The sequence below is a fragment of the Eutrigla gurnardus genome (assembly GCF_963514095.1).
Source record: "Eutrigla gurnardus genome assembly, chromosome: 12".
Lineage (NCBI taxonomy): Eukaryota > Metazoa > Chordata > Actinopteri > Perciformes > Triglidae > Eutrigla > Eutrigla gurnardus.
Window position 1 is genome coordinate 27,086,012 of NC_139926.1, and position 20,404 is coordinate 27,106,415.

General features: G+C 47.2%; 2 protein-coding genes across 3 annotated transcripts; one reads left to right on the forward strand and one right to left on the reverse strand.

The window, feature by feature from the left end:
- Window positions 1-65: 65 nt before the first annotated feature.
- Window positions 66-5,467, forward strand: ddx18 (DEAD (Asp-Glu-Ala-Asp) box polypeptide 18). The gene is made up of 14 exons (XM_084022678.1): window positions 66-208; window positions 845-1,015; window positions 1,096-1,326; window positions 1,916-2,051; window positions 2,134-2,234; window positions 2,322-2,521; window positions 2,966-3,080; window positions 3,172-3,311; window positions 3,398-3,559; window positions 3,647-3,799; window positions 3,889-4,002; window positions 4,243-4,299; window positions 4,851-5,028; window positions 5,118-5,467. Exons 1-14 carry the CDS (start codon window positions 103-105, stop codon window positions 5,261-5,263), a joined length of 2,010 nt encoding a protein of 669 aa, XP_083878804.1. The 5' UTR covers window positions 66-102; the 3' UTR covers window positions 5,264-5,467.
- An 87-nt stretch (window positions 5,468-5,554) lies between these two features.
- LOC311022487 (glycerol kinase-like) lies at window positions 5,555-19,953 on the reverse strand. Of its 2 annotated transcripts, XM_084023768.1 has the most exons (20): window positions 19,667-19,953; window positions 17,455-17,528; window positions 17,031-17,137; window positions 15,441-15,518; window positions 14,805-14,884; window positions 14,542-14,679; window positions 14,163-14,272; window positions 13,808-13,874; window positions 10,597-10,632; window positions 9,906-9,973; window positions 8,972-9,014; window positions 8,808-8,888; window positions 8,616-8,694; window positions 8,432-8,528; window positions 7,818-7,902; window positions 7,594-7,714; window positions 7,266-7,409; window positions 6,928-7,044; window positions 6,726-6,800; window positions 5,555-6,214 (listed from the first exon to the last, which is right to left on the reverse strand). In XM_084023768.1, exons 1-19 carry the CDS (start codon window positions 19,718-19,720, stop codon window positions 6,727-6,729), a joined length of 1,653 nt encoding a protein of 550 aa, XP_083879894.1. In that variant the 5' UTR covers window positions 19,721-19,953; the 3' UTR covers window positions 5,555-6,214; window position 6,726. The 2 variants fall into 2 exon arrangements, with proteins under 2 accessions (XP_083879894.1, XP_083879895.1); XM_084023769.1 differs by lacking the exon at window positions 6,726-6,800.
- Between the last annotated feature and the right edge of the window lie 451 nt (window positions 19,954-20,404).

The window sequence follows — 20,404 nt, forward strand, 5'->3', positions numbered from 1 at the left end:
CTCCAGGGGTCCGTTGTATTTTCACTCAGGCGATGCGGACCGCTACACCCACGCGACGGGTCCTGAGCTGCACGCGCACGTGTGCTGCTGAGCGCTGTTGCCATGGCGGACCTCCAGATGAAGCTGCTCCGCAAGAAGATCCAGAAAAGAAACGACAAGAACAAAGAACGCAAACTGCTGAGGACGCAGCCGGAAGAAGAAGAGAGCGGTTCGTACTTTTAATAAATTAATAAAAACATTCGCATAGTTGATTTACGTGTTTGTGAAACGGCAACGAACCTCTCATGCTAAGCTACGTTAGCATGTTTCTTTTTAGTAAGGAACTCTCGTCTCACGGGATTGACGTGAAACACGCTGAATGTGTTCCTTTAATTAAAGACCGGTTTATATTTGTTCGTGTGTGACGCCGTTATTTCTCCGAGAATCGCGATTTATAAGCTAACTACAGCAAACTCGCAACACCTTCCGGTTTAAGATGTAAACGTCACTTCTGCACTGCCATTAGAAGTCAAGACACGATGTAAATCCACCAGGAAGGATAATTACAGTTATTTACTATTACTGGCAAACTTTAACTTTCGTGAATACATTCAAACAATTCATTCAAGTGTTAAATTCTAAGAAGATATTTAAACCCTGGATCTGTGTACCCTATGTAACATTTTAACAGACTACGTTTCTGGCTGTATTCTGATCCCTTGGTCTGCTGTATATGTTGTATGTTTACCTTGCTGTTATTGTCACAGTTAATGAATAAATAAAATATATTAAATAATAATAACAGCTGCTTCCATGTCACGTGACTGACTGATATACGCGTTTTTTTGTTGTTGTTGTTTGACAGTGAACTCTAACGGACCAGAAGAAGAATGTTGTGAGGAGCCAGCAGCAGTCGGTAAGAAAACAAAGACGAAGGTCGAGAGAACATCGTCCGGGACCACGACAGATGAAACGCCTCCTCCTCCGAAGAAGAGCAAGAAGAAGAGGAAGATCGCCGACACCACGGAATCACCAGGTGACACTCGCAGGAGTTGGACAAACCTCGTTTTGTTGTTTGTGACATCAAACTAACGCTGTATATTCCTCTTTTTCCAGTTGAGAAGAAGACCAAAACAGTGAAAGCAGAAGAGGAGGAGGAGGAGGAGGAGGGGGGAGCAACATTAGCAGATGAAGATGAGATAACGGATAAACCAGAGGATGCTGCAGAGGAGGCAGATGATGATGAGGAAGAGGAGGAGGGAGATAAGGAGGAGGAGGAGGAGGGCAAACCCGAAGAGGGGGATGAGGAGGAGGAAGATCAACCTGAATTACCATCTGGCTTAACAGGTATTGAAGACTTTGCTGTATTTCCATTAGCTGACGAAGACGAAGCACAAAGAAGTGAGGAAGCCCGTCGTTTCCTTTAACGTGTTTAATGTAACTGTAAAATGTTTCTTTGACTTATTCCTCGTTTTTACACAAACGTTGGTTTCCAGAATCGGGTCACACTAAAACGCCTTCAAAGAGTACATTTCCATTATCAGGATCATCGCGAATATCGTCACAAGCGTCACATGAGATGTGAAAAATATAAAAAATAGAGGAAATATCATGTAATTTAAAAAATACATTCCTTGTTTATTTATGCAGAGAGACCTTATGAATCGTCCCGTATCGACTCTGCTGGTTTATTAACCAGGAAAGGTGGTATCTGATGTGTACACACATCCAAGTGTAAAACCTGCGTTGCCTTTATGTGTTGCCCGTTGAGTGTTTCCATCATGAAACGGGTGTCAACTAAGGCATACAGAGACTCTTGTGGTCGTCTTTGGGAGGAGTCTCCACTGATTGTCCCCACAGGACGGACCACAAGGACACGAGGGACTGAGTGTCTTCTTTTAACCCTCCCACTGACGATCTGTTCACGATGTTTCAGGGGCGTTCGAGGACACGTCCTTCGCCTCCCTCGCCGAGCTGGTGAGCGACAGCACGCTGAAAGGCGTGAAGGACATGGGCTTCGATCACATGACGGAGATCCAGCACAAAAGCATCCGCCCGCTGCTGGAGGGAAGGTGAGTGTCATGGCCTTTTAGAGGTCGGCTCATTTCAGAATAAAAGCACGACTAACATCCAGAATCCCGTTGTGCTCTACAGAGACGTCCTCGCCGCAGCCAAGACAGGAAGTGGTAAAACCTTGGCCTTCCTCATCCCGTCCATAGAGCTCATCTACAAACTCAAGTTCATGCCCCGGAACGGTGAGACTTCCCCCCGACGTGTACTGGCTGAGCGTTTGGGTCAGGAGTACGTAGATATTGAAGATGTTGTGCTCCTCTTCCTCCCAGGAACCGGCGTGGTCATCCTTTCGCCCACGCGTGAGTTGGCGATGCAGACGTACGGCGTGATGAAGGAGCTGATGACGCACCACGTGCACACCTTCGGTCTGATCATGGGAGGCAGCAACCGCTCGGCGGAGGCCCAGCGGCTCGCCAACGGCGTCAACATCCTGGTGGCCACGCCCGGCCGTCTGCTGGACCACCTGCAGGTGAGCAGGGGGCGGAGTCAACGCTTCCCACACCGGCTAACGCTGCTGGGTAGATTTCTGTCTGACTCGGGGCATGATGGGAAACGCCTGTGTCATCTAGGAGCTGATTGGCTCTTAGTTTTGATAACAAACACCAGGTTTTGTAGAAGATTTTCTGTGTAATTCTAATTTTGAATGCTGGATTGTCTGAACTATTGGTCTCATGCAGCTTCTAGTCTCCGCCTCCCGCCACTGTCACCTGATCTCACCTACTTTCCAGTAAACAAGATGATTTTTAGTTTTTGAGCTTTTACATATGAAACAGGATGTTATCCAGTGTGATTAGTTAGTAGAGTCGATGGTAGTTAGTATTCATTCATCATGTTTTCCTGCTATAAACGCTTTGTGTTTCTGCAGCTCCGACTCAGTGGATGAGAATGTAAAGGTAAATGTCTCTGTCTTCAGAACACCCCTGGCTTCCTGTACAAGAACCTGCAGTGTCTGATCATCGACGAGGCCGACCGGATCTTGGAGGTGGGCTTCGAGGAGGAGCTGAAGCAGATCATCAAGCTGCTGCCGAGTACGTAGGAGATGCTGCAGATTTCTCGTGATCTCAGTGTTGGTCAGTTTAGATGAACCTGCTAAATCCCCGTTTCCTTTGTGTCCTCCAGAGAAGAGACAGACCATGCTGTTTTCAGCCACTCAGACCCGGAAGGTGGAGGACTTGGCTCGGATCTCCCTGAAGAAGGAGCCCCTCTACGTGGGCGTGGACGACAACAAGGACAACGCCACCGTGGACGGCCTGGAACAGGTAACCCGGCTGCTCCGCTCCTGTTACGGTCTCTCTGAAGGTGGACTGGATCGTTGAAGGTCCTCCGGTCTCTGTGTGTGTTTCAGGGCTACGTGGTGTGTCCGTCAGAGAAGCGCTTCCTGCTGCTCTTCACCTTCCTGAAGAAGAACCGCAAGAAGAAGCTCATGGTCTTCTTCTCCTCCTGCATGTCTGTGAAATTCCACTACGAGCTGCTGAACTACATCGACCTGCCCGTCATGGCCATCCATGTAAGACCTGTCCCTTACCTTCTGGTCCCGGTCGCCCCGCACCCCAGGTCTCTAAAGCCCACATTGTTGTCGTCCTCGTGTTCCCAGGGGAAGCAGAAGCAGACCAAACGTACCACCACCTTCTTCCAGTTCTGCAACGCTGACTCCGGCATCCTGCTGTGTACCGACGTGGCAGCCCGAGGTCTGGACATCCCCGAGGTGGACTGGATCGTCCAGTACGACCCCCCAGACGACCCCAAGGTATCCAAACCACCACCACGCTTATTTAACATGATGATGTGACCTTTTGACCCGTGAACTGGTGGTAACGCTGGTCTCCCCGTCCCCAGGAGTACATCCACCGGGTGGGCAGGACCGCCAGAGGCATCAACGGCAGAGGCCACGCCCTGCTGATCCTCCGACCAGAGGAGCTCGGCTTCCTCCGCTTCCTCAAACAGGCCAAGGTAACCATGGCGACGGGGCTCAAGCCACTGAGGACGCTTCCTGATCTGAAGTAGGGGAGGAAAGATGCTCCTCTGCTTCCTTTACTGTCTCCTTTAACTTTTAGGAAACACATCCTTAACAACACGGCAGCAGGAGCGACTACTTGTATCAGGAAATGTTGTTAGAACTGTAATAGCACTAAGTACTTATATCGCTTTAATTGATCCGACCTGCATTCATCGTCTCCTCGTGTTTTCCAGGTCCCGCTGAGCGAGTTTGACTTCTCCTGGAGTAAAATCTCTGATATCCAGTCGCAGGTAAGAACTTCTCATCATGTGACGTGTGAGAGCGAATCAAATGGGTTGGTTTGATGTGTGGGGACTTCCTGTCACATGGTCTGGTAGTGAAAGCACAGTTGTCTGAGGTGACTAGGGCTGTGTGTGATGTCCTCACTGTATGAAGAGTTCTGTGTGAATGTTTAGTGAGTTATTAGACCCCATTATTTCCCATCATGCATTGCTCTGAAGGAAACGATGTCAGACGGGCGAGAGCAGTCACAACACAGATATTCACAAAGTACTTTTATGTTATTATGTTACTAATGTATTACAACAGTTATACCTCTCCTTTCATTCTAACCTTTCACAATAAAAGCCCGAGACATCTAGGCTGCAAAATGCTGACCAGAGGAACTGAAATTCACTCAAATATGTGTATATGACAGTATGTTGATAAGATATGGAGGAATGAGAATGGAATGATATGGAGGCTAAGTCCCGCCCCTTGTTTTAGAGTAAATAACTTTTTGTTGGTATTGGTATGTTTTTGTCTCTATAACATTTACTTTGACGCTGCCTCTGGTTCTCAGATGGAGAAGCTGATTGAGAAGAACTACTATCTCCACAAGTCGGCCCAGGAGGCCTACAAGTCCTACGTGAGGGCTTACGACTCGCACTCGCTCAAACAGATCTACAGCGTCAACACCCTGAACCTCCCCATGGTGGCGCAGTCCTTCGGCTTCAAGGTTCCTCCATACGTCGACCTGAGTATCCTTTGCTGTGATTGGCCACGCCGTCCGTTTGTTTGATGATGAGAAATGTTGTTTGTAGTTCTCCTTAACTCGCTGTCCTCTCAGACGTTCACGGCAGTAAAGGCGTGAAGATGCAGAAACGCGGCGGCGGCGGTGGATTCGGGTACCAGAAGTCCAAGTTCGGACAGAAATCCAGAGTCTTCAAGCACGTCAACAAAGGGAGGGGGGACCGGAGGCAGTTCTCCCGCTGAACCCCTTCACATGAACGCCTGGACTGTTTCTGAAGACCCGCCCCCCTTTTTTTATGTGTGAACTTCCTGTTCGCCATGTAGGACTCCAATGAGACGTGTAAATGTAGACAAACATCATGGTGGATGTCCTGCATTCCTTCTGTGGACTTCCTGATCGACAAATATGTTCTGTCACCTGCAATATTAAATCTATATTGACTTTCATTGAGTTTGCTTCTTTCATGTCATTTAGCCGTTAATAATAATGATAATAACTTTTATGAAACACACGAGGCGCTGATGTACAATATTTTATTGATCATCTCGTATAGCAGCAACATCTTTGTGAATCAGACGTTAGTTAATCAGACGCATTAAAAAACTTATTTAGAAAGTTAATCGGTCCTTGACTACGGCGAGCTCCGGGACTCGACCTTGGCGAGCTTCGGGACTCGACCGCGGCGAGCTCAGACACTCGACCGCGGCGAGCTCTGGGACTCGACCGCGGCGAGCTCTGGGACTCGACCGCGACGTCCTTCAAGATTTCATCAGCGAAATCAAAATAATGTACCGTGTTTCCCTTTAAAGTCAGAGCACTGATGCAAAGTAATGAACTTAAAAGATTCCCTCCTTTAAAAACGATCTATGTTAAAATCCCGCATGGCTACCCACAATGCCGTTCTCCACACAGGATGAGTTATAAAGTGCTGTGAGCCTACAAACCAAAACAGGATGTACTTTTGACTCAAAGGAAAGTCAAAGCAAAGAAATTTCATCAAAAATAGTTCCATCGATTTGAAAAGCCTCTTGGCTCGGCGGCACTCGAGGTCGATGCCGACCCGTCCCGTCCCGTCAGCCAAGCGGACTACTTCTAGCAGGCCTCCCGAGTCCTCCACATACTAGTGCACATCTCTTCTGGTCTCGATCCATAGCAGGTTCCCATGAAGGTCTCGTACCACAGCTACTGCTGATCTGAGGGGAAACGGAGACCACAAATATGACTTCTATATGACAATCAGAGGAGTCGCCCCCTGGTGGCCGGCAGAGAGAATGACAGTATAAGGCACTTGAGCCTTGGCTTCACTTTTGTCACCTGGTTTGAACCGTGTGTTAAACCCTCTGGGCCTGATCTGTGGTTTAGTGTCTGATTATGTGGAACGGGTCTGACGGGTTCTCCAGGGGAACTTTAAGCAGAATGAGTGAATGAAACTACAGATCCTGTGATGCCGTTTGTTTCATCGTCGTGGAGACTTAAGCAGAGAAGCGTTGTTGGGTTCGTCAGGCAGCTTATCGTCTCGTTTTCAGTCGGATATTGAGTTTTATTTTCTTGGTGGTTTTGGAGACCCCGATGCCTGCTTCTGGTCTACGTTCTCATCATTTTGACAAACTAATAATAATAATGAAACCAGCCACACAGACATTAACGTTAGCCACAACAATCCATGCAACAGGAAGCAGCGTTGACATGCAGCAAACGTCCGACCTTAGGGGTCCACTCTGGTGGGGGGAGGGCTGGGAGGAAGCCCCCAGGGGACGCCGTTCGTCTTCTGTCCTAACCCTGATGTCGGTGAACAAGAAAGAGAGCACCCAACGTGGATCACAGTCAGACCTCCGAACATCTGGGATCATCGGAAACATTTCCCGCCTGCAGCTTTAAGAACTGAGACAAACAAGCAGCTGGTTACCGTTGCTGTGGCCGTTGCCGTTGCTGTGGCCGTTGCCGTTGCAGAGAGGCTCCGTGGTCTCCCAGTTCATGGATCTCTGGACGGCTTTCTTCCAACGAGCAAAGCGGAACTCGCTCTCTGTTTGTGTAGAGGACAGACAGACAGACAGAGAGAGAGAGAGACAGGTGAATTGAGGTGAGACCTTAATGACCGGGTCATCAGCTGTCAATCATCATTACGAAGCTCAGTGAAGGTCTGATTCTCTGAGCACCACAGACATGATTGACAAAGACGCCCTGCCATGTCGGTAACGTCCACTAGGTGGCAGCAGACTCTGACCATGTGACCTTCCTCCTTACCGTCAGAGTTGATCTGAGGCTCGTATCTCTCAGACGTGACCTTCGGGAGATGACTGGGTCTCAGGCTCCACACGCCCACGCCCTCTGCTGCGCCCGCCGCCATGGCAACGCCCAGCGCCGTGGTCTCCGACATGGTGGGGAGCACTGCACACAGACAGGACCGCAGTTAGATACAGGGACTATACCCCCTACTGTCTGGTCTGCTGTTCAAGAAGACTGTGGGGAGGAGGAGTGAGGAGTGAGGAGTGAGGAGGAGGAGTAGGGAGGAGGAGTGAGGAGGAGGAGTGAGGAGTGAGGAGTGAGGAGGAGGGAGGAGGAGGCGTCTTACCGACGGGCATGCAGAGGATGTCGGCCTGCAGCTGCATCAGCAGTCTGTTGGTCGTCATGCCGCCGTCGACCTGCAGCTGCGTCAGAGGGACGCCGCTGTCCTGGTTCATGGCGTCCAGGATCTGTGTCACACAAACCACCATCTTTAACATCTGACATGACTAAGAGAAGAACAACAAGGACCAGAATGCAACGGGGCGACGGAGCAGAAAGGAGACGGCTCACCTCTCGGGTCTGGAAGCAAACGGCCTCGAGGGCAGCGAAGGCCAAGTGGTTCTTGTTGGTGAACTGGGTGAGTCCACAGATGATGCTGGGACACAAACACATTCCATATTAGGAATTATTTTGTATTATTTCACGTTGCTCTGGGCGAGAAACTATCAATCTGTACGAGAAAACAAACTTTCTAGAATCAAACACGAACTACGGAAGCCCTGAGAGGCAAAACAAAATATCAATCTATTATGTTTTGCTCAGACAATCGGATAAAAAGTTATTTATTTGTCTTATGTTATTTTTGGCTTCACTTCTCAGACCGGATGTTGCTGCCTCTTGTGGTTGTAATGAGTTGTACAACAACAAACACTGAAAAAATTAGTTGCTGAGATTTTTCCCATTTCAGGGTCAAATTCCTACGACGGCGTATTTAGACCACTGTAGAAAAAAAGCCGAGAGCCGAGAGAGGTGAACAAAAAAAGTCTAACTAAACTACTTTATAAACTCGAAATTTGAAACTTTCTAAACTCGCAAATTTGCGACTTTTTTTCTCTGAATGTGTTTCCTAGAGTGGCCCTAATACAACCCCGTACATTCCAGTGTCGTCCGTGTTGAGTGCTCACCCTCGGGCGCTGGGCTCCCAGTAGGGGGCGTAGAGCCCCGAGAACGCCGGAACGAAGTAGCAGCCGTACGACGAGCCGGCTGCAGCCGCTAGCTTCTCTGAGAAACAGAACCGGACCAAGAGATATTAGTCAACTCCTTCACACAGACTCTTGGATTTCACTTAAAGACCAGGAGACTTCGTACCGATCTCTGAGGAACACTGCACGATGCCCAAGTTGTCCTTCAGCCAGCGAACGACGGCCCCAGCGATGGCCACGGAGCCCTGGGAGGAAACAGAACCACAAGGGGGATCACACCAGAACCAGGGTTTCCTTCTAAAAACCAGCCTCATTGTAGTGGGTCAAGTCAGACGGACTCATGAAGGCGTTGACGCACCTCGAGGGCGTAGCAGGCCGGCTCCTCCTTCCCCAGCTTGTAGGCCACCGTGGTCAGCAGGCCGTGGTCCGACATCAGGGGCTGAGGGGGGTCACGAGTAAACCGGGTCAACACAACCAGGAGACACAACGTTGGAGATGGTTTGGGCTTTCAGGTGGTCTTACCTTGGTCCCCGTGTTCCTGAGCAGGAAGCAGCCGGTCCCGTACCTGAACACATCACGACTTATTAGAGACCTGAGGACGACTCACTGGGACATCTAGTGGTGGGACGGTGCGCTGACACTCACAATAAGTTTATCATTTATTAATGCAGGGAGACCTTCTGATTCCTGATCAGTTTATTTAAGATTATGTAATTGATCTTCAATAAAGACTTTTGGATCAAATTAAAGAGAATGAACTGTCTTCCCTCCTGGCCTCCTGGCTCCTCCCTCTTCCTCACCTGGCCTTCCCTCTACACACCTGCTCCTCATTCAGCTCCTGCTCTTAAGCCCCGCCATCCCCTCCACTCGTGTCCAGGTAGAGTTCAGACCTGAACCTCAAGCCACAGAAAGACTTCTACTGAATCAGATTTCTGTTCAAACGAGACAGAACTGGTTTCTCAGTAAAAACCCAATCAACCAGAGTCCAGACCAGCACCAGGAACCTGGACCAGATCACACCTGTCCTTAAACATCACAGCACCGGCTTTCTGTGTGTAACGGGATCTATTTGAAACCCTGTTCCTGGTCTACGAGGCTCTGAATGGTCTCGGGCCTGAATATGAAGCATCCAGACCCCTCAGGTGATCTGGGACAACTTTAGTCAGGGATCAGGATCATTGAGTGTCTATGCTCGCCACCTGTGGACCAAACCTCCTGAACACCCGAAACATTTATGGGATTTTTTCTCTCTCAATACATAATGTATTCCAGATTCTGGATCCGGTCTAGTCGTGATCCTCCAGTCTTCATAAAACAGGTTTAGAAACATGATGAGATTCAAAAGGATGAAAGGAAGTTTGATTTCCATTCATCAGACGTTACACTAACTAGCACTAGCATGCTAACTAGCACTAGCATGCTAACTGTAGCTGAGGAGCAACAACGGATGTCTTACGTGTTTTTGGCCTGACCTTCCTGGAAACACATCTGACCAACCAGAGCAGCCGACTGGTCGCCGAGACACTGAGGAGAGGACAGCCATTAGAACACACACACTAACAGACACACACACAGAAACACACATACACAGAGACACACACATAGACACACAGAAACACACACACACACACACACACACACACACTCACACAGACACACACACACAGACACACACACAGAGACACACACACACAGAGACACACTCACACTCACAGAAACACACACACAGAAACACACACACAGAAACACTCACAGAAACACACACACAGAAACACACTAACAGACACACACACAGAAACACACACACAGAAACACACACAGAGACACACACACAGAAACACACACACAGACACACACACACACCACACACAGAGACACACACACAGAGAGACACACACACACACACACCACACACACACACACACACTAACAGACACACAGAGAGACACACACACACACACACAGAGAGACACACACACTAACAGACACACAGAGACACACACACAGAAACACACACACAGAGACACACATACACATAGACACACAGAGAGACACACTCACAGAGACACACACACACACACACACACAGACACACACACACACTCACACACACACAGACACACACACACACAGAAACACACACTCACCCCGGAGATAGGAAGTCCTGCTAGAGAGCCAGATTTCTGTTGAGGAGACAGAAACACGTTAATTAAATTAATAAACAGGAAATTAAAAAATGATATATATAATTATAATTATATATATGTCACAAAGATGAAGATCACATGACTTCACGTCATTAATATGAACAATCCCAAACACTTTGACTTCATCAGTGCATATGGTTCCAGTTTATTGTAATGAATCCTGATGATGTAATATGATGTAATCAGGACTTGATGAGGTTCTTTGGTATGATGACACATTACTATGATCACTTCTATGGAAGTAATATAGATAACAAGGAGAAAACATCTGCTGACATCTGGCCTGCAGGACAAAGTCCACGTTGAAGTGGAGATAAGATACAAGCAAACAAACATGTGAGACCTGTCATGTGGTCCAGGTCTACCTGGATCTTATCAGGTCGTTGGTCAGAGTGAGGCCACAATACGGGATTTTAGGTGAAGCTTGTATCCTGGTGATGTCATAGGAGATCATGGATCCAGGAGCACCAATCAGAGTCCTGCATGGAACCTGCTGGTGTTTCATTCTGAGTCTCTGTGTCCCGGTTCGGCATCCGTCCACCAAGACCACCAAGGCCGAACAGACCAGATACAGAGGACTTTGCCCCCCCACGTAGACCCGGCAGAGACCGCGTTTAGTTTGAAATTCTTATCAGAATTCCAAAGGACGACAATATTTGTGTTCACTACTTCATTTCATCACCGTTGATCTGCTCGCCACGCAGTATCTATCAGTACTACACTCACTGCAGCTCCAACCACGCAGTATCTATCAGTACTACACTCACTGCAGCTCCAACCACGCAGTATCTATCAGTACTACACTCACTGCAGCGCTCCAACCACGCAGTATCTATCAGTACTACACTCACTGCAGCGCTCCAACCATGCAGTATCTATCAGTACTACACTCACTGCAGCGCTCCAACCACGCAGTATCTATCAGTACTACACTCACTGCAGCGCTCCAACCACGCAGTATCTATCAGTACTACACTCACTGCAGCTCCAACCACGCAGTATCTATCAGTACTACACTCACTGCAGCGCTCCAACCACGCAGTATCTATCAGTACTACACTCACTGCAGCGCTCCAACCACGCAGTATCTATCAGTACTACACTCACTGCAGCTCCAACCACGCAGTATCTATCAGTACTACACTCACTGCAGCTCCAACCACGCAGTATCTATCAGTACTACACTCACTGCAGCTCCAACCACGCAGTATCTATCAGTACTACACTCACTGCAGCGCTCCAACCACGCAGTATCTATCAGTACTACACTCACTGCAGCTCCAACCACGCAGTATCTATCAGTACTACACTCACTGCAGCGCTCCAACCACGCAGTATCTATCAGTACTACACTCACTGTAGCTCCAACCACGCAGTATCTATCAGTACTACACTCACTGTAGCTCCAACCACGCAGTATCTATCAGTACTACACTCACTGCAGCGCTCCAACCACGCAGTATCTATCAGTACTACACTCACTGCAGCTCCAACCACGCAGTATCTATCAGTACTACACTCACTGCAGCGCTCCAACCACGCAGTATCTATCAGTACTACACTCACTGCAGCTCCAACCACGCAGTATCTATCAGTACTACACTCACTGCAGCACTGCAACCACGCAGTATCTATCAGTACTACACTCACTGCAGCACTGCAACCACGCAGTATCTATCAGTACTACACTCACTGCAGCGCTCCAACCACGCAGTATCTATCAGTACTACACTCACTGCAGCTCCAACCACGCAGTATCTATCAGTACTACACTCACTGCAGCTCCAACCACGCAGTATCTATCAGTACTACACTCACTGCAGCGCTCCAACCACGCAGTATCTATCAGTACTACACTCACTGCAGCTCCAACCACGCAGTATCTATCAGTACTACACTCACTGTAGCTCCAACCACGCAGTATCTATCAGTACTACACTCACTGCAGCGCTCCAACCACGCAGTATCTATCAGTACTACACTCACTGCAGCTCCAACCACGCAGTATCTATCAGTACTACACTCACTGCAGCTCCAACCACGCAGTATCTATCAGTACTACACTCACTGCAGCTCCAACCACGCAGTATCTATCAGTACTACACTCACTGCAGCTCCAACCACGCAGTATCTATCAGTACTACACTCACTGCAGCGCTCCAACCACGCAGTATCTATCAGTACTACACTCACTGCAGCTCCAACCACGCAGTATCTATCAGTACTACACTCACTGCAGCGCTCCAACCACGCAGTATCTATCAGTACTACACTCACTGCAGCTCCAACCACGCAGTATCTATCAGTACTACACTCACTGCAGCGCTCCAACCACGCAGTATCTATCAGTACTACACTCACTGCAGCTCCAACCACGCAGACTGAGGCTCCGCTTAAAGATGCATGTGGATCAGGTCCTATCAGGTCTCATTGGGTCTCATTGGCTCCTATCAGGTCTAATTAGGTCCTATCAGGTCTCATTGGGTCTCATTGGGTCTCATTGGCTCCTATCAGGTCTAATTAGGTCCTATCAGGTCTCATTGGGTCTTATTGGGTCCTATCAGGTCTCATTGGGTCTCATTGGGTCCTATCAGGTCTCATTAGGTCCTATCAGGTCTCATTGGGTCTCATTGGGTCCTATCAGGTCTAATTAGGTCCTATCAGGTCTCATTGGGTCTCATTGGGTCCTATCAGGTCTAATTAGGTCCTATCAGGTCTCATTGGGTCCTATCAGGTCTCATTGGGTCCTATTAGGTCTCATTGGGTCTCATTGGGTCCTAACAGGTCTAATTAGGTCCTATCAGGTCTCATTGGGTCTTATTGGGTCCTATCAGGTCTAATTAGGTCCTATCAGGTCTCATTGGGTCCCATCAGGTCTCATTGGGTCTTATTGGGTCCTATCAGGTCTCATTGGGTCCTATTAGGTCTCATTGGGTCTCATTGGGTCCTAACAGGTCTCATTAGGTCCTATCAGGTCTCATTGGGTCCTATCTGTTCCTATCAGGTCTCATTGGGTCCTATCAGGTCTCATTGGGTCCTATCTGTTCCTATCAGGTCTCATTGGGTCCTATCTGGTCCTATCAGGTCTCATTGGGTCCTATCTATTCCTATCAGGTCTTATCTGGTCCTATCAGCATGTTTGGAAACTCACCATCCAGCCGTATATTTCAGAGGAGCTTCTGACTTTGGGGAGGATTTCCATCGGGACATCGAAGTACCTGGAAGTCAGACAGCAGTCAGTCAGGATGACGGAGGCTGATGGAGCACCAGACTACTGGTGGACGGATTCACAGTCTGATCCTCCAACCGTTGGACCAACATGAGACTTTAGTATCATTTAAACCGACGTGTAATTCATGACACAATTCAAACTGTACCAAAGAATATTTATCTCTCATATCGTTTCTGAAATAAGGTCCCAAGGGGGGACAGGAAAGGGGCGGGGCTTAGCCTCCACCATTGCTCTAAAGCTGTGTGTGTGTGTATGTGTGTGTGTGTGTGTGTACCTGCACAGTTCAGGGTCCCAGTCCATGCTGTGGATGTTGAACAACATGGTGCGGCTGGCGTTGGTGACGTCGGTGCAGTGAACGCCTCCGTCGTTTCCTCCCGTCAGACACTGAACGCGTGTTCATCCCATGTTTTAGTGAAATCGCAATATTAGTTACTGTGTGTGTGTGTGTGTGTCAAATACCATTTTATATCATTATACATCCTATTTACAGAGACATCCCTGCAAAAATATAATACTATTATTATTATGCCTTTGTTAACTGGTGCCAAAAACCAGCATTCACACCTTCAGAAACTGCTTTTTCTTGATAGTCAAATAAAATGAGTTATATATGGCTCTTCATCTTCATCATTGATGATAGTCCCAGCTCTTACCCAGATGATCCAGGAGTCCACCGTGCCGAACATGGCTCGCCCGCTCAGCACCGCCTGCCTCACCTCCTCCACGTTGTCCAGCAGCCAGCGGAGCTTCACGGCGCTGAAGTAGGTGCTGATGGGGAGGCCGGTCTTGTGCTGCCGGAGACAAGGAACACAGAAGCACCCTGCATCAGAGAAACCACCTCGACAGCACCTGAACCCGGCTTCCTGTCCCCGACTTCCTGTCCCCGACTTCCTGTCCCTGACTTCCTGTCCCTCACCTTGAGGTGGTTCTTGTTCCGGCCCGGAGCTTTGTTGATGAGACTCTCCACCGTCGACTGAGTTCTCAGGTCCAACCACACTGCAACACAGCAGAGGAGGCAAAACACATTTAAACCGGGAGAAGGAAGTGACCATATTTGGACTGTTGGAGGAGCGACGGGTGGATCAGATCAACAGGCAGGCAGAGCCGCATCCTGTTTGATGTAAAATGATGTATGTTGTGCTGTATAATGTAATCCAATTTTGATTTCAATGAAACAAAATGTCTTTTGGGAACATTTAGTGCATTATTTAAATTATGGAAATGATATTGTAAGTGTCTGCTTCTTTTCTCACATATCATTATTTAGAATCTGCTGGTTATGTTTCAATAAAGCAGTTTAATCTAACGAGCAGAGGTTTGACTTTAGTCTACTAGTTTTATCCACGTGCGTTCCTCGACCCATCAACACTTGTTTTACACCTCAAAGACAAATGAAAACCTGCAGCTAAGAAAACCAGTAGCACCAGTTCAGCAGAGAGCCGGCAGCCAGTTTCCCATCACGACGATGTGAAACTCTCTCGTTCAGTACTTTGTGACTGAATATGTAAATAAGAACACTCAGCAGTGATACTGATGTACATAATGAACCCACCGATGGCGTTGTAGAGCGGCTCCCCGGTCTCCTTGTCCCAAACCAGGGTCGTCTCTCTCTGATTGGTCACCCCCACCGCTGAGGACAACAACATCATCATTGTGACATAAACCTTTCCTTTGTGTAACCATGGTTACGGTCAACATCAAAAAGGATGCTGAAATAACTCCATCATGATGGTGATCAGTAAAAAGTGCTGAGTCATGCTTTGTTAGGTCTGTCTGCAAGACCACAAGATAACTACTGTTAAAACGCTGGTTTTCTGAATGGAGTCTGGTTGATGGTGCTAGGCTACGCTAACATTGTAGCTGCTCCATCAACACTCCATATAAGGTCATCTAGACATAAATACAGCAGAGACCTTGTTGTTTGGACCACAGACAGTCTCTGGTTCCTCCACATGGTCTGGTCTGGTCTCTGGACTTATGTGAGCTACTATCTAGACCTCTGGGGGACCACAGACAGTCTCTGGTTCCTCCACATAGTCTGGTCTGGTCTCTGGACTAATGTGAGCTACTATCTAGACCTCTGGGGGACCACAGACAGTCTCTGGTTCCTCCACATAGTCTGGTCTGGTCTCTGGACTCATGTGAGCTACTATCTAGACCTCTGGGGGACCACAGACAGTCTCTGGTTCCTCCACATAGTCTGGTCTGGTCTCTGGACTAATGTGAGCTACTATCTAGACCTCTGGGGGACCACAGACAGTCTCTGGTTCCTCCACATAGTCTGGTCTGGTCTCTGGACTAATGTGAGCTACTATCTAGACCTCTGGGGGACCACAGACAGTCTCTGGTTCCTCCACATAGTCTGGTCTGGTCTCTGGACTAATGTGAGCTACTATCTAGACCTCTGGGGGACCACAGACAGTCTCTGGTTCCTCCACATAGTCTGGTCTGGTCTCTGGACTAATGTGAGCTACTATCTAGACCTCTGGGGGACCACAGACAGTCTCTGGTTCCTCCACATAGTCTGGTCTGGTCTCTGGACTCATGTGAGCTACTATCTAGACCTCTGGGGGACCACAGACAGTCTCTGGTTCCTCCACATAGTCTGGTCTGGTCTCTGGACTAATGTGAGCTACTATCTAGACCTCTGGGGGACCACAGACAGTCTCTGGTTCCTCCACATAGTCTGGTCTGGTCTCTGGACTAATGTGGTCTACTATCTAGACCTCTGGGGGACCACAGACAGTCTCTGGTTCCTCCACATAGTCTGGTCTGGTCTCTGGACTAATGTGGGCTACTATCTAGACCTCTGGGGGACCACAGACAGTCTCTGGTTCCTCCACATAGTCTGGTCTGGTCTCTGGACTCATGTGAGCTACTATCTAGACCTCTGGGGGACCACAGACAGTCTCTGGTTCCTCCACATAGTCTGGTCTGGTCTCTGGACTCATGTGGGCTACTATCTAGACCTCTGGGGGACCACAGACAGTCTCTGGTTCCTCCACATAGTCTGGTCTGGTCTCTGGACTCATGTGAGCTACTATCTAGACCTCTGGGGGACCACAGACAGTCTCTGGTTCTGGTCTGGTCTCTGGACTCATGTGGGCTACCATCTAGACCTAGTCTCTGGTGTGGTCCAGACCTTTAATGCTGGAGACGTGGATGTTGAGCTGGCAGAGTTTCTCACAGGTCCTCTCCATGCACTCGTAGACCGACTGCATGATCTCTTTGGGGTCCTCCTCCACCCAGCTGATGAAACACAAACACAGAGGTGAGACAGGTACCAAGACCACACGCTGAACTCTGGTAGGGGGTTAGGGCTTAGTGATGTCACTGGCCTCACCTGAGTGACACTACCTCACCTAACAAACAATTAAACCGGCTTCTCTACTTCTTCTTTAAAGCTACACCTTTCCAAGCACTAACTATTGATCCACACCAGTTACTGTGTGTACAACAAGCAGCAGGACCAGTAGTGGGACCAGTAGTGGGACCAGTAGCAGGACCAGTAGCATCACCTTGGCCTGAGGGGGAATGATGATTGATTTAGGACTGGAAGAACTCACCCCTCCTTGGGGAAACTCTGCTTGATCTCTACCTGGTGATGACTGATCAGCTCAGCTGTTTTTGCATTAAACACCTGTGGAGAAATTAAATTCATGAGACTAAGAATAGAAAACAGCATGCAGGCTGCTGGTGACACACAGGAAAGACATCACATGACTTTCCAGTGACGTCTGACATCACGGCGTCGAGTAACAAGAGAGGACGGACGATAGTAAAAACGGAGACACGTGAACCTCGAAGAAACCACGAGCAGTTTCTCCGTCCACATTTCTTTCACGCTCCTCTCACAGCTGCAAAGACAGGACCGACGCGACCTTTGACCCTCAAAGCAAAGAGGCGACATTCTGTTGGAGTCACACAGTTGGACAGCAAACAGGAAGGTCGTCCAAGGACCCGGTCACTCGAGGTAGCTCTCTTGTTATACTTTATATATACTATATTGTATTATATATACTATATATATATATATATATATATATATATATATATATGAATATATATATATATATGTATATATATATATATATATATATATATATATATATATGAATATATATATATATATATATATATATATATATTCATATATATATATATATATATATATATATATATATATATATATATATATATATATGAATATATATATATAGTTTTATTGTGTCACTGATAAGACAAAACAACAAAGTCAATCATGACTTTATTGATATTATTATTGTATGAAATATAAAGCTAACTGTCAGCAGGGAAGGTAAATGAATAAGTCTATCTACAGCAGAGGTGAGACTGTGTTTGGACAACAAGCCTTAATGAGCACCGATGATGAAAGTCCGTGTTTCCCATCGTGTGGATCCGTCCTTGAACCTCACACAGGTTTAACATTAACTGCTCTGGATTCACCCGTGACCTCACAGAGGCTTCCATGACCTTTGGCACCAACCAAACAACAAAACATCCTGAGGACATGAGTTAGATAGAATGAAAACAAGTATACTTTCTAGGTGTTTGTACAGAGACGACACTCCTGTAAACTAAACTATAACCGGCTCTGAGACAATCATTGCTTCTTGTCTACTCTTTAATTATACAAATATTCTAACTTGAACTTGTATCTCTGGCGAGCTCCACACTGTTGCATTGTCGGTCTGGATCTGGATCTTCCAGCTCACTGATCCGGAGCCATTAGAAGGCAAACAAAGCACCGAGAGGAGAAACGTGTTGTTATCAGCCTGTAAATGTGCTGTTCACACACACAGATGTGATGGGATATGTGAGCGAGGGCTTCAATCTGGGGAAGTTCAGCTACGGGATGATCCTAAACACCGTTGAAAACGCCGTGCAGCTCAGTGAAAAATACAGGGAACAAAAATAATCTGATTTCACATTATTTCATTGTTTTTAATCTGTGACACATTATAAACACATTTGTTACTTAAACTGTAGTGATATCAGGATGATTTAATGTCATTTTAAGAGTTTTATGATTAGAGGTGGGAACAAACAAATACTTGGGTAGAGTTTTCAGGTATTTGTACTTTGACTTAGTATTTATTTTTTTGACAACGTTTTACTTTTACTCCCTTTATGTTTTAACATATTTCTGTACTTTCTACTCCTCAAATCATTTTTTAAATACTCCCTCCAGAGTAAAAATAAATACATATTTAATTAAAATTAGTCCCTCAAGAGTAAAAATATATTAAAACATAATAAAGTTTAACACTGTAAATAAATAAATATATTATTTTAGACACAGTAAAAAATAAATACATATTTTTAAAAATGAGAGTAAAAATGTATTAAAAAATAAATAAATAGTGGTATTATTTTTTCTTATTAATATGACGCCAGATCAGGATGTTTGTCCTTCAAAGCGATACTTTCTACTTTGAGTACATTTCAGAGCCTGTACTTTTAGTTGGGTTAAGAAGTAGACTCAGTACTTCTACCAGTCCGAACACAAGTATCTGTACTCCTACTTCAGTAAAACATGCGCCTCACCTTGGATTATTATAATTATCCCCGTGTGTAATAAACCCGAGACGTGACCTCATCACCGGCTATGACGGTGTCGTTATCTGGTCGCGAGCCAAGTCATATTTTCAGCCCAACGTTTAATATTAAAGTTAATGAACTTTTCAAGTTTCTTCACGTTTAGTTTGATAGGATCGATAACCTGATCATTAAAAGCGCTCTGACGTCAGCACTCACCAGGAACCTCGTAGAGCTCGTGCCCTGGTCGATCGCGGCCACCAGCGGGTCCATCGCGCGTGCCTGTTCTCCTCGGGAGCGTTAAAAGAGACGGGACGTTAAAAAGCGCTGCTGGTCTGAGGTTCTGCCGGTTCTGCTGGTCTGAGTTTCTGCTGGTCCGGGTTTCTGCCGGCTTGTGGTCTGAGTTTCTGCTGGTCTGGGTTTCTGCCGGCTGGTGGTCTGAGTCCCAACAGAGTGCTGGAGGCGCAGGAGGAGGTCCGGGGAGGAGGGGGGTCTGCTGCTGCCGCTTCTCCGTCACCTCCCTCCGGGCCGCGATTGGGGGACGGACGGGCCGGCCTCATGCTGATTAGCTGCTCGTTAGAAGGCGTTGACACCAGCCGACCAATCGGGTTTGGGGGCACGGCTTCAAAGACGATGAAGACCCACAATCCACCGCTCCTCCACGACTGTACTATTTATTTGTTTATGGTCATCCCTCGAGAGTAAACATAAATAAAGTTAGTCCCTCGAGTATAAAAATAAATAAATAAAGTTAGTCCCTCGAGAGTAAACATAAATAAAGTTAGTCCCTCGAGAGTAAACATAAATAAATAAAGTTAGTCCCTCGAGAGTAAAATAAATAAATAAAGTTAGTCCCTCGAGAGTAAAATAAATAAATAAAGTTAGTCCCTCGAGAGTAAAATAAATAAATAAAGTTAGTCCCTCGAGAGTAAAATAAATAAATAAAGTTAGTCCCTC

What these genes read in the sequence shown, in the direction of transcription:
- LOC311022487 (XM_084023768.1), bottom strand. Translation starts at nt 19,720, where the DNA reads ATGGACCCGCTGGTGGCCGCGATCGACCAGGGCACGAGCTCTACGAGG. An exon ending in CCACGTCTCCAGCATTAAAG is followed by an intron (nt 15,519 to 17,030) that starts GTCTGGACCACA and finishes TGTTGTCCTCAG; the next exon opens with CGGTGGGGGTGACCAATCAG. An exon ending in TGGGAGCCCAGCGCCCGAGG is followed by an intron (nt 7,903 to 8,431) that starts GTGAGCACTCAA and finishes TTTGTGTCCCAG; the next exon opens with CATCATCTGTGGACTCACCC.
- ddx18 (XM_084022678.1), top strand. Translation starts at nt 103, where the DNA reads ATGGCGGACCTCCAGATGAAGCTGCTCCGCAAGAAGATCCAGAAAAGA. An exon ending in ACCCCCCAGACGACCCCAAG is followed by an intron (nt 3,800 to 3,888) that starts GTATCCAAACCA and finishes CCCCGTCCCCAG; the next exon opens with GAGTACATCCACCGGGTGGG. An exon ending in GCTTCCTCAAACAGGCCAAG is followed by an intron (nt 4,003 to 4,242) that starts GTAACCATGGCG and finishes CGTGTTTTCCAG; the next exon opens with GTCCCGCTGAGCGAGTTTGA.